Below are 13,192 nucleotides of genomic sequence, written 5' to 3'. Positions count from 1 at the left end.
TGAAGAGAGCATCCATCGTACACTTAGAGATATTCTCTAATGCCTATCTCCCAAGATACTTAGAGATATTCCCTAACCCCTGTCTCCCAAGATACTTAGAGATATTCCCTAACCCCTATCTCCCAAGATACTTAGAGATATTCCCTAACCCCTGTCTCCCAAGATACTTAGAGATATTCCCTAACCCCTATCTCCCAAGATACTTAGAGATATTCCCTAACCCCTATCTCCCAAGATACTTAGAGATATTCCCTAACCCCTATCTCCCAAGATACTTAGAGATATTCCCTAACCCCTATCTCCCAAGATACTTAGAGATATTCCCTAACCCCTATCTCCCAAGATACTTAGAGATATTCCCTAACCCCTATCTCCCAAGATGTCCATATCTAGCTCAGGGAAAGGAGCACCAGGCAGTAGGGAGTAGCTTTCAGGGCAAAGCAGTAAGGCCAGGAGCCTCCACTGCAAGGAGAGGGCCTGCAGGAATTCCCAGAGTAGACAGGAAGTGGGAAGAGAGCAAGTGGATTGTCACAAAGAGAGGACAGCTACGGCATAATGTGTACAGGGAGACTGGAATGCATTTAACGGGGAGGAGGGGAGGACAGCCTCTGTCATGTGTACTGGTAAACATGTGAGGTCACACTGGCCTTGTGCAAATAGTCCTTTCCTTCCAAGCTGAGGAAGAATCAAACCCCCTGAGCTAATTATACACACACACACACACACACACACACACACACACACACACACACACACTCACACTCAGAGAGAGAGAGAGAGAGAGAGAGAGAGAGAGAGAGAGAGAGAGAGAGAGACCAAACACAGGGAGATGAGCAGAGAGGGGACTGAAGAGGAAGAAGAGGAATTCCATAATAAGAAATTTTAAGCAAAGGAAGGCTATTATTTACAGTCTCCTTGTATGCTTGGATAGATGATGTTTCTATCACTTTGTGCCTTTTCCTATTTCCATATATCCTACATTTCCCCATGCCCTTGTATTGTTAAGCATACAACCATTGATGATGTAGCCCTAAGAAAGAGGTGACAAGTTTCTGTTGCAGTTAATTTGGTTAACACTAATGTGATGGTGAGCCTTAGATCTCAATCAGCTGCCTCACTCAAATCCTTCTGTCACTTGCCTTTAGAAAAACCTCTCTGGTGACATGGCCTTCTTACAAAAGTTGAAGACATCCCTGAAAACCCAGCAATTCTTTCATTTTAATATACACAAATGGCCATGAAGAACCAATGTTCTGAATCAAACATGGGGGTATATATGATTTTACTTTCTTCCAAATTTTAATAAATTCTTTCCCACCATGAGTGTTTTCTATTGGGCAGACAGAAAGGCACTGGCCTTGCTGCCTGAGCATCACAAGCTGGGAAGAAAGGTGGCCAGAGGCCAGGCCAGCTCTTCCCTGACCTTTGCCTTCTGTTACAAGTCTGCTCTGAGTCAGGATAGGATGAATGCCAATGCTAAAGGTCTCCTAAAATCTCCAATAGCTTGTTACTCTTGAGCAGGGTGGGGGCGCTGTTAAAAATCTCATTTGCAAACGAATTTTATTTCTAAAGCTTCCGTGACCAGAGAGATGTCTTCCTCGTTGTTCGTCACTTCAAAGACTCAAATGTCTTCCCCTGTTAGGCTCTGTCAATCATTTATTTAGCCCTGCCCTCAAGACCTGTACAGCAATACTGCAGCGTGTTCTGTGGCTGGAAGCCTGTCATTCCCCAGTGATCATTAGCATAACATCCATTAGCTGATGGCAACTTGCAAATACTGCAGGGTTTAAATTAATGGCAATCCCACCAGGAAATGAAACCATTTAGTATTCCGAAGAACCAATTTTAAATATCTTATTTCTATAGAACTGCTTTCTAATCTTGCTGAAGAAATAATGACCAGGATCCCGTTTTATTTTTTTGCCAGCCGTCAAGCTTTATAAAATATTGGTTGCGAACTGATTTCAATAAGATTCATTGTAATTATCTGTTCCATCTGTTTGTCCTCGGAAGTTTTATAAAATGCAACCTCAGATGAATCAGAGTTAACAGGATGATGTATGCTTAGTGGATATGCTTGCTTATTCTTCTCTGTTGTTTTTCTTTAAATGTTGCAGTTAAAAGGCACCAAGGACTTGGTGGAGACGAATGGCCACAGCCACGAGGATGCAAATGTAGGTACCACAACCTGGTGTTTGTACTTCTTGCTGGATGTCGGTTGAATCCCTGGGGCATGGCACTTTATTTATAACAAAAAGGAAATCAGAAGCCCTGCCTCTCAGGAGCTTGAGATCATTCAACAGATTTTTAATATAAGCTTTGATAATAAGATGTGATAGACACCATTATTACTACCTTTGTTTACCAAAAGTTTCAGCTTAAACATCCATGAAAAATTCTAATTACAGTGAGTTTGCTTGAGATCTTTACTTTTCCAAAGCAACATGTGTTGGGAAAGCAAATGGGCAGGACCCAGCTTGCTAAGTTGTATATTGATTCTGTACCTATGACATTTGCTTGTCACTGAGGATGACAAATGATTGACATGCTGAAGAGGTCTCCAAACACCTCTTTATGCCCAACATGCCCTTTGGTTTCTGCTCCAACCAGGAGTAGCACAGTGCATCTGCTTTCCTTACAGAAGGAACGACGGCACCAGATCCTGGTTAGTTCCATGTCTTCTTCTCTTACTCTTCTTAAATATCAAACTCCACAAAGTTGTACCTTAGGAATCCCATGCTCTCAGGTGGAGTAACACACCTTGCTGAGAACTGTCCCTCTGTGTGCTTGGTGGCTTTGTACTTGTCCTTTCAAAACTCTTTCTGCTATCTGTTTTGTATTTGATTAGCTTCCTCACAGGAAATGCCCACTAAGCAGTCCTTTTCTCAGAACACCAAATCAGACATGGTAATGAATGCTTGATTAAGCTAGAGCTAGAAGAAATTATATATTTCATGTTCACTCTTGTTTTAATTATATGCAGCACAAAGCCTAATAATCATAGTGCCCAAATCTCCCTCATTGTAATTACTTACTATTCCTACCCAGCAGCTTTTAAACGTGGGGTGCTTGATGGGGGACTCATTGTATTGGTGGTAGTCTACTGAGTTCTAGCAGGAGTGGGCAGGGATTCCGGAGGAAGTTCAGGCATGCTGTCTACTCTCAGGGAACTTACACTCGGGCCAAGGAATGAAGGAACACGGGCTGTAATGGTTCGGAAGAATGAGACAGCTGGGGTGAGACACAGTTCAAAACCCAGGCCTCTGCTACTTACAACCTCTCGGCTTCACAAGTTCTATGACCTTCATAATCCTTGTTGCCTTCACTGGTGAAAAGGATGGCCAAGCTTTGCTTAAAACCCCCCCGGGGGCCAGGAGAGATGGCTCCGGGGGTAAGAGTGCTCCCTGCACAAGCAAATCATTTGAATCGCTGACACCCTAATGAAAACAAAAACTAGGCGTGGCCACGTGTGCCCATGACCCCAACATTGGAGAACGAAGACAAGAGAACCTGGGAGGAGGGGGCAGCTGTCTGGGCAGCCTAACCAAAATGCCAGTCTTCAGGTCCAGTGAGAGGGTATCTCAGGAGAAAAAAGTAAAGCTAGATGGAGGGAGATACTTTCTCTGACTTCCACATACATCCACATTGCATACACCACACACAAATGCACACATACATACACACACATATACGTACACAGACTGACACACACACCTCTTGTCAAAACATTGTACTGAGTTGAAGTTCATGGAAAGCCTTAACACGTAGCTGTTGTGTGGGTTTTGGGTTGTTTTTTTTTTCAGGCTGGGTAATGAAAGCAGCTGTCTGGATCTGTGAGGGTTGGCTGGCTTTGATGAATGGGTAGGATGGAGAGCTGGAGAGCAAAGTTGCCACACAGCCCTGTCCTCACTATCAGGATCAGGATATATGTAACATTTGACTTTCCGTTCCGAAGTTCATCACCCTCATTCTTAACCCCAATACTCCTCTTCAGAATTCCAAGATTCCACAGTCTCAACCCAAACTTTCATATCTATTACACTTAAAGCCTGTTCTTCTGTGCCTTCCAAGGAAATTGCTGTCTAGTTCAACAAGCTAGACAAAGTACAGTGTGCCTCAGTTTCCTGGTCTGTAAAATGGGAAAGATATTTCCCTTCCTTTAGGATTCCCCTGAGAAACAAACAAGACTGTGGATGTGGTAACACCCTGAAATTGTAAGGTTCTGTCTGAAGAAGTCATAAACTCAGCTACTGGCTGGCTTAAAGTATCAAGACATGGAGCCCCACAGCCCTCTCTTGAGAAATGCCACTTATTATTATAAATGTTGTAAACAGGGCAGGTTTAAGGTCATGTGTTTCTTTTGGAGGCAGGTTTTTAGACACTGCAGATACTTATGTAGGGCTCATGAGGTAGACTTTGCATTCAGCTCAGAAGTGGCCATTGAGCATGGAGTTCCAACCAAGTGGGAGAGAGGAGCCACAACTCCTACCCAGAGTGAGTGAAGAATCTGGGAATCCAGATAGTCCATGCCAGTCCCTGCTCTAGCACCTCCCTGCCTGGCAGGCCGGGCTTTTTCCACGTCTACCAGGGTTTTGCCAGCTGGTGGGCTACTCACTTCCCCTTGTGTTTTCCTGTCTGTAATTTTGCCCCCTGTGTGTGGTTCCCCTGAACATCTGCCCGCTCCAGCTGTATACAAAGCAGGGAAGCCCATCAGTTGTTTGGGCCATGCATTAGAGAGTGGAGCTGAATGCCTGGTAGCGATCACTCTACTGTCTGAAAGAAGTCTCTAATTCACCTGCCCATTAACCCAAGTACTCGAAAGAGACCAGGCTTTCAAACCAGCACAAGGAATTTACTTCCAATATGATCACCAAGAGCCGTGTGACTGGGGCAGGCTGTTTGACCCTGGTGAAGGTCACCTTCCTCGTTTGTACATATGTTAGGGGAATTGAATACGTGAATACTTGGCCTGGCACACATACTCAGCAGATGTGAGTCCCTTTTTCTCACCTGCTTTGATGGTGTTTGATGGAGAAGGCAGGGCTTTGGCAGAGCGGATCTCAGTGCAGATTATAATGTTGAAGGCCATGAACTAGAGACAGTTTGTTAAGATATATAGGTTTTTTTCACTGTAGCAGTTTCTGTCTAGGGTCAGAGTCTTCCACGTTATCATTCATTAACAATAGTTCTGTGATGAATTGACACAGGCTTAGATGGGTATTCTTGTGAGAGGTCACAACTGCTGTTTAAAAAGACAGACAGGACCTGAGTTCGGTTCCCAGAACCCTCATGGCAGCTCACAGCTGTCTGTAACTCCAGTTTCAGGGGATCTGATACCCTCTTCTGGCTTCCACAGGCACCTGGCATGTCCAAGGTACAGATACATGCAGTCAAATACTTGTACATATAATAAAATAGATTATAAATATATTGAAAAGCATAATAAAATAATAAATAAATAAATACAGTGTACCTTTTTAAAAAATTCCTGAAATTTTCACATCAAAAAAAAAAAAAACAGAAGCAAAGAAAAATAACTTAATGCTTCCTAATTTAGAGATAGCCACATTGAACACTAGTTCGTGTTCTCCATCACAAACATGACCACAGGGAAGGCCCCATAAATAAATAGATAAATTGGATTGTATTGTCTTACATTTTACAACTTTTGATTTCTCATTAATCCTAAGTATTTTCTTGTCATTGACTATTTTTCAAAGACATGACTCAGTGGCCTATCTAATGTTGACATGAAACATGCCTGTTAGGCTTTCAACTTCATATATATGTGTGTGTATATGTTTGTTTGTTTTTTTTTTTTTTGAGACAGGGTTTCTCTGTGTAGTTTTGCACCTTTCCTGGATCTCTCTCTGTAGACCAGGCTGGCCTTGAACTCACAGTGATCCGCCTGCCTCTGCCTCCTGAGTGCTTTGATTAAAGGCGTGCGCCACTGCCCGGCTCGACTTCCTGTATTTCACTAATCACACTGGTTAACATGCCCTTAAGCCTGTCTTCATCTCCCATTTGCTCCTTTCTTTGGTAGCCATGTTAGGACTCATGGCAGGAGCTTTAGACTGTGGCCCTGGTTGTGTTTGAGAAAGTCAGTGTGACAGCTGCATTCTTAGGTGGCCTTGAGCCATCTGAAGGAATCCACTCAGCGACTGCTCCAGTCTTCTTGTTGACTTTGGCCTTAGTGTCACCACCCAACTTGTGATAAGCTTGTGGCTTATTCACTGCTTTTGTATTTTATTGGGCACCAACAGAGTCTGGCCAGCACCTGGCCTGGCATTCTTGAGGGTTAAAGTGGATATACCCTTAAAAACATGCACCTGTACCCATATCAGCAGATCTGTTAGTATGTGCCCAGGATAATTTAAAACCACTTCAAACCCACACAGGTCAGTTTCAAAAGCCTTGCTATCTGAGAGAACTTACATAGTTCTAGCCCACATTTGCTAGTTTTCTGTAGTATCTTTGTATCTGGATCTGGATATGTTGATGGCAGATGGACAAGGCCAGTCTCTCATATGTATCCAGCTTTAATGCTGGTCTTAATTCCATTGTCTTGAGGTATCTCATTTATTCCAGACCCCATTTTCTCTCCTACCAACCAAAACTACAAATTTCCCTTTAATTTTCATCTTCCAGCTCTCCCAGATCTAGGGAGGCCTGCTGTGTTCCTGGCCTGGTCCATGGCAATTATGTGTAACGTATCAAAATCTTAAATTGAGAAAGGTATCTGCTCTCATCTGGTGTTTTCTTGATGACCCCTTCACTATCCTAATGTGTACGTCTGTGTTTGGCACATGAGTGGGAGAAATGCAGGGGCAGTTGGGAGTTGTGGCACGCAGTGGCAGCAGAAGCTTGAGGGGCACAGAACAACTTGCTCTGTGTGCTTCCCATGCACACATCCTCAGTTCTGTTACAGGAGAGCTGCCACCCATATCCCTCTATTTACACAGTTCAGCTCCCGCCCATGCAGAGGTTAAAGAAATCATTGGCAATCTGTGTAGAGGTTTAATGGGTGATGTTGAAGGTTACTGCTGTCAAGCACAACACCATTCCCACCCAACAATAAAACAAAACACAAAAGAAAAAGGACCGTGCTGTTTTTCACACTGTCTCCTTAAAGTAAATCCTCAGAGCTGTCTTTAAACCTGTCAGAGCAAAGACGTTAGGAGGGTGTGGAAGAGATAGAGCTCAAAGAACATTCTTCAGGGTAAGCCCACGGTGGCTGAAAGCCGTCATTAACTGCGTGTTTTAATGGTGTGTATGAGGAAGGTCCTGTGAGTACCAGTCCATTGCCTAGTTTCAGAGTGTCTTGATGTGGGATAAAACCAGATAAGCATGCATGTACTGTGCCCCAAGCAATTAAAAATAAACATCTCCCTTGGGGAAATGGATCATAATCTCAAGGGAAAGAAAAACTCAGGTTAGATCCCATCCTTTTCATAGTGGCCTAGCCCTTGGGGACCTTGATCTTACTCTGGGAAAAGAACAGAGAGAAGAAAGACTTTTCACCTACCCTGCCCATCCCATCCTACATGCTCTGTCAAACCCAGCGAGGCCTGGCCCAAGCAGAACGCTGTGGCTCTTCTCTGTTCTTCTCGAAGCTGCTTTCTGGCCATCCCGTGCTGCCCTCGGCCTGTAGAGCCCTCCAGTTTGTGTTGCCATACACCCTGCCATCCACTCTTACTCAGCAAACCACGGAAGTCTCAAAAGGAGGAAGCAAAGTCTAGGAGCAAGCACCAGATCTAGGTGCTAAGCTGTTTCAGCCCTGGCTGGCTCTGCCAGTGATCACCCAAGTGCCACCCACTGGTATCCTGAGCGTGTTTTTCTTGCCTCTGAAATGAAATTAATATCTTACCCACCTCTTAGGGCTGTTATGCTTTCCTGGCCAATACTGACACAGTCATTATATGTCAGGTATCTGTAGAGCTCAAGTTTCATGTACCGTGTATGCTATGCTAGGCTCTGGAGTATGTAATAAAGACACATACAGAGAGCGAGAGAGAAGGAGAGGGAGAAAGAGAGAAAGAGAAATGGGGGGAGTGTGTATTCTGGCCCCTCAAAACTTCCTTGTCTCATTATACTGTCAGGCTTCTGTCTTCAGATCAGTAGCCCTGTGGCAATGGAGGGACCCAGGTAACTCTGGAGGCAGGAGGACCAGCCCCATGGAGGAGGGAGGACATGGCACTATGTGATAAATGATACATATCTTTAAAACCCTAGAGAAACACAACTGGAGCAGAAGTAGCCACTGTGCCTCCTCTTCAGAGAGAGATGGACCCTGGTCTGTGGGTGTCCAGGTCACCCATGTAGATGCCTTGAAATGGAGATAGTGGGTGGATTTGTCAGATACCACCTCTACCTGTGCTGTGTGTGTATCTGACCCAGTTCACAGGTCATACACTCACCCTCAGACCTGGCTTCTCCTTCCACTGTCCTTCTGATGATACCCCTTCCCTTCCTGTCCATCCATCCACCAGAAACCCTCTTCCCACTGCTCCACATTTTCTGCAGTCAGTTTACTGTAGGGCTTGCTATTTGCTAGGAAACCCATAATCCTCCCAAAACACGTCTCATCCCAGCGTCCTTGAGACTGATGATAGAAGGGACTCTGTTGGTATACCACCCCTCCAAGCCAGCACAATGCAGACCTCCTAGGAAGGATTGGACAGGGTGCTGATCTCAAGGGCAGGCAGCACCAACTTCTGCACAACCCTCCTGGTCTACGTAGAATAGTTTCCTGCCCAAGCACCTCACTGCCAATTGGCAGTGGCTGTCCACAGCTGGAGCCTGGAGCTGGGGCTTGATAGTAGGAGTCTCCTGCTGGGCCAGCTAGGGCTGCTGCTTTTCGGCTCTGTATGTTACTCAGGAGCCTTGGGTCTCTATAGAGGTTTACTTTTAGTACTTAGACTGTTAGGTGTCAATAGTGATTTCCATAGCCCTTAGTTTCCGCTAACGGTGAGACCAGTGAGGGAGAGGTGTACAGTCTCATTATGCCAGTCTGGGCCCCACACTGGATCTGGAATACACAGCCAGATCTGGACATGTTCGGTGATGTCGGCAGACTGAGTAAGGAGAACTAAAAGTGTCTCTTCCCCATGGCCAGGTTTGAGAAAGCAGGCAAGGGAATAAATTTCACACTGTGTGACGTGGTCAGCCATGGCTGTTGATAGCTGCGTGTGTAAAGCCGGGAGCAGAGCACAGGCCTCTGAGGACAGAAGGGCCGCAGGTCATCCCACCTGTTGTAAAAGCAAATGCAACAATGGTTTGAAGAGTAGTAACTTTTATAGGAAGATTGATAACTTTTATAGTCTGTACACAAACATATAAGCAAAACATAAAGGCTTCTACCATAAAGTGTTCTTGGAGAACACTTGGAAATGCCAGAAACTCTAAGGGAAAACATAACCATCTGCAATATTAGCATTCACAAGTGTGTGTTTCCACTTTGTCTATTTGCTCCGTTAGCACCACATACGTGTATATTCATCTTAACAGGATTTACAGCACATCATGTAGACAGTTTTTTACAGCCTGGTTTTCCTACATGAATCACAGGCATTTCCCCTGTTATTAAATATGTTTTCTTGATATGATTTTTTGTGATGACCTAATATTTCATCCTTCCGATGTACTCCAGTTTATTTTATCATCTCTGCTGTGGGACTCTGTTTTCGCTGTTATAGATAGTATGCAGTAAATGTCCTGGAACAATGTATTTGTTAATCCAGCCATCATCTAAGCACTTTATAAATGGAAACTTTGGCACTGGGTTGGGATTTAGGCATAAAAGGAGATCCACTGATCCTTTCAAAAAGATAAAGATCAATCTCACTAGATGCAGAAAAGGCATTTGACAAAATCCAACACCCCTTCATGATAAAGGTCTTGGAGCAATCAGGAATACAGGGAACATACCTATACATAATAAAGGCAATTTACAGCAAGCCAACAGCCAACATCAAATTAAATGGAGAGAAACTCAATGCGATTCCACTAAAATCAGGAACAAAGCAAGACTGTCCGCTCTCCCCATACTTATTCAATATAGTACTTGAAGTTCTAGCCAGAGCAATAAGACAACATAAGGAGATTAAATTGGAAAGGAAGAAGTCAAGCTTTCCCTATTTGCAGATGACATGATAGTATTCTTGAGTGACCCCAAAGATTCAACCAAGGAACTGATACAGCTTATAAACACCTTCAGCAACATAGCAGGATACAAGATCAACTCAAAAAAATCAGTAGCCCTCCTATATACAATTGACAGGCTGAGAAGGAAATCAGAGATACATCACCCTTTTAATAGCCACAAATGATATAAAATACCTTGGGGTAACACTAACCAAGCAAGTGAAGGACCTATATGACAAGGACTTTAAGTCCCTGAAAAAAGAAATTGAAGAAGATGTCAGAAAGATCTCCCATGCTCATGGATAGGCAGTATTAACATAGTAAAAATGGCAATCTTACCAAAAGCAATCTACAGATTTAATGTAATCCCCATCAAAATACCAACACAATTCTTCACAGACCTGGAAAGAATAATACTCAACTTCATATGGAAAAACAAAAAACCCAGGATAGCTAAAAGAATCCTATACAATAAAACAACCTCTGGAGGCATCAGGATCCCTGACTTCAAGCCCTACTATAGAGCTACAGTAATAAAAACAGCTTGGTACTGGCATAAAAACTGACATGTGGACCAAGGGAATCGAATTAAAGACCCTGACATTAATCTGCACACCTGTGAACATATAATTTTTGACAAAGAAGCCAAAACTGTACAATGGAAAAAAGAAAGCATCTTCAACAAATGGTGCTGGCATAACTGGATATCAATGTGTAGAAGGCTGCAAATAGATCCATATCTGTCACCGTGCACAAAACTTACGTCCAAGTGGATCGAAGACCTCAACATAAATCCAGCTACTCTGAACCTGCTAGAAGAGAAAATAGGAAGTAGTCTTGAACACATTGGCATAGGGGATCACTTCCTAAATATAACACCAGTAGCGCAGACACTGAGAGAAAAAAATCAGTCAATGGGACCTCTTGAAACTGAGAAGCTTTTGTAGAGCAAAGGATACAGTCAATAAGGCAAAGTGACAGCCTATAGAATGGGAAAAGATCTTCACCAACCCCACATCTGACAGAGGACTGATATCCAGAATATATAAGGAACTCAAGAAATTAGATATCAAAATGCCCAACAGTCAAATTAAGAAATGGGCTATAGAACTAAACAGAGAATTCTCAACGGAGGAAACTCAAATGGCTGAAAGACATTTAAGGATTTGCTCAACATCCCTAATTATCAGGGAAATGCAAATCAAAACAACTGTGAGATACCACCTTACGCTAAGGTCAAAAACACTGAAGACACCTTATGCTGGAGAGGATGTAGAGCTAAGGGAACTCTCCTCCACTGCTTGTGGGAATGCAAGCTTGTCCAACCACTTTGGAAATCAATATGGCACTTTCTTAGAAAATTGGGAATCAATCTCCCCCAAGATCCAGCTATACCATTCTTGGGCATATACCCAAGGAATGCTCAATCATACCATAAGGGCACTTGCTCAGCTATGTTCATATCAGCATTGTTTGTAATAGCCAAATAGGAAACAACCTAGATGCCCTTCAACTGAAGAATGGATAAATAAAATGTGGTACATATACACAATGGAATACTACTCAGCAGAGAAAAACAATGACATCATGAAGTTTGCAGGCAAATGGATGGATCTAGAAAAAATCATTCTGAGTGAGGTAACCCAGACTCAGAAAGACAAACATGGTATGTACTCACTCATAGGAGGATACTAGATGTAAAACAAAGATGACTTGTCTGCTACTCACATCACCAGGGAGGCTACCTAGAAAACAGGACCCCAAGAAAGACACGGGCATCACCCAATGACAGAGAAAAGGAAGAGATCTACATGAACAACATGGACATGATTGGGGGTAATGAAGGGCAAGGATCGACAGAAAGAGAACTTAGGGGAGAGGGAGATCCCAGCTGGATCAAGAACAGAGAGGAAGAACAAGAAATAAAAGACCATGATAAATGAAGACCACATGAGAATAGGAAGAAGCAAAGTGCTAGAGAGGCCCACAGAAATCCACAAAGATACCCCCACAGTAGACTACTGGCAATGGTTGAGAGACAGCCCGAACTGACCTACTCTGGTGATAGGATGGCCAAACACCCTAATTGTCGTGCTAGAAACACCATCCAATGACTGAGGGAACCAGATGCAGAGATCCACGGCCAGGCCCCAGGTGGAGCTCCAGGAGTCCAATTGGCGAGAAAGAGGAGGGTTTGTATGAGAGAGAATTGTTGAGACCAAGGTTGGAAAAAGCACAAGGACAAATAGCCAAACGAATGGAAACACATGAACTATGAACCAATAGCTGAGGAGCCCCCAACTGGATCAGGCCCTCTGGATAAGTGAGACAGTTGATTAGCTTGATCTGTTTGGGAGGCATCCAGGCAGTGGGACAGGGTCCTGTACTCAGTGCATGAGTTGGCTGTTTGAAACCTGGGGCTTATACAGGGACACTTGGCTCAGCCTGGGAGGAGGGGACTGGACCTGCCTGGACTGAATCTACCAGGTTTAACTCAATCCTCAGGGGAGTCTTTGCCCTGGAGGAGATGGGAATGGGGGGTGGGCTGTGGGGGAGAGAACAAGGGAATCCTTGGCTGATATGTAGAATTAAATTATAAAATAAAATTAAAAAAAGAAATGAAAAAAAAAGATTAAAGATCACCCTTTTCTTGGCAAGTGATTAAATAAACAGCCCCAAGTACTATCTGGATTTACCTCATAGAGGGTGTGCTGCACTCCTCAACAGGAGAGGAAAAGAGTTCTGAGGGAAGAGTATTTGCACTTTGAAGAGAAAGGCAATCACATCTACTTCATAAATAATTCAGAAGAACAATACTTAGATATGCTATTTGGAGTTGTGTGCTGCGGGCTGGCCTTCTTCGTGGCCTGAAAGTGCAGAGCCCATGCTCCATGTGGATTGTAGACCAAGGCTAATGGAATCAGGCCACCACCCCAGCAAAGCCTGTCCACTCTATCCAGAGAGTAAGTGCAGCAGAGCAGACTGATTCATTGAAAGAACAGTGAGTTCTAACCCCAAATAGCAAATCAAGCTTCTGCTCATGATTGTG

At 43.8% G+C, this 13,192-nt stretch overlaps 1 protein-coding gene across 6 annotated transcripts in view; it reads left to right on the top strand.

Moving 5' to 3' along the window:
• The window catches only part of Enox1 (ecto-NOX disulfide-thiol exchanger 1), a 562,201-nt gene that overhangs the window by 504,901 nt on the left and 44,108 nt on the right, over positions 1–13,192 (top strand). For all 6 annotated transcript variants that reach the window (XM_052732691.1, XM_052732690.1, XM_052732689.1 and 3 more), the window contains one exon: positions 2,118–2,174. In XM_052732691.1, the coding sequence (XP_052588651.1) occupies positions 2,118–2,174 (57 nt within the window). The remainder of the gene's footprint in view (positions 1–2,117; positions 2,175–13,192) is intronic.

The sequence above is a fragment of the Peromyscus californicus genome, unplaced genomic scaffold, assembly GCF_007827085.1.
Source record: "Peromyscus californicus insignis strain IS unplaced genomic scaffold, ASM782708v3 Scaffold_12__1_contigs__length_115047231, whole genome shotgun sequence".
NCBI classification, from domain to species: domain Eukaryota; kingdom Metazoa; phylum Chordata; class Mammalia; order Rodentia; family Cricetidae; genus Peromyscus; species Peromyscus californicus.
The sequence above is the reverse complement of the archived record's forward strand: the minus strand, read 5'-3'. Positions and strand labels throughout refer to the sequence as shown.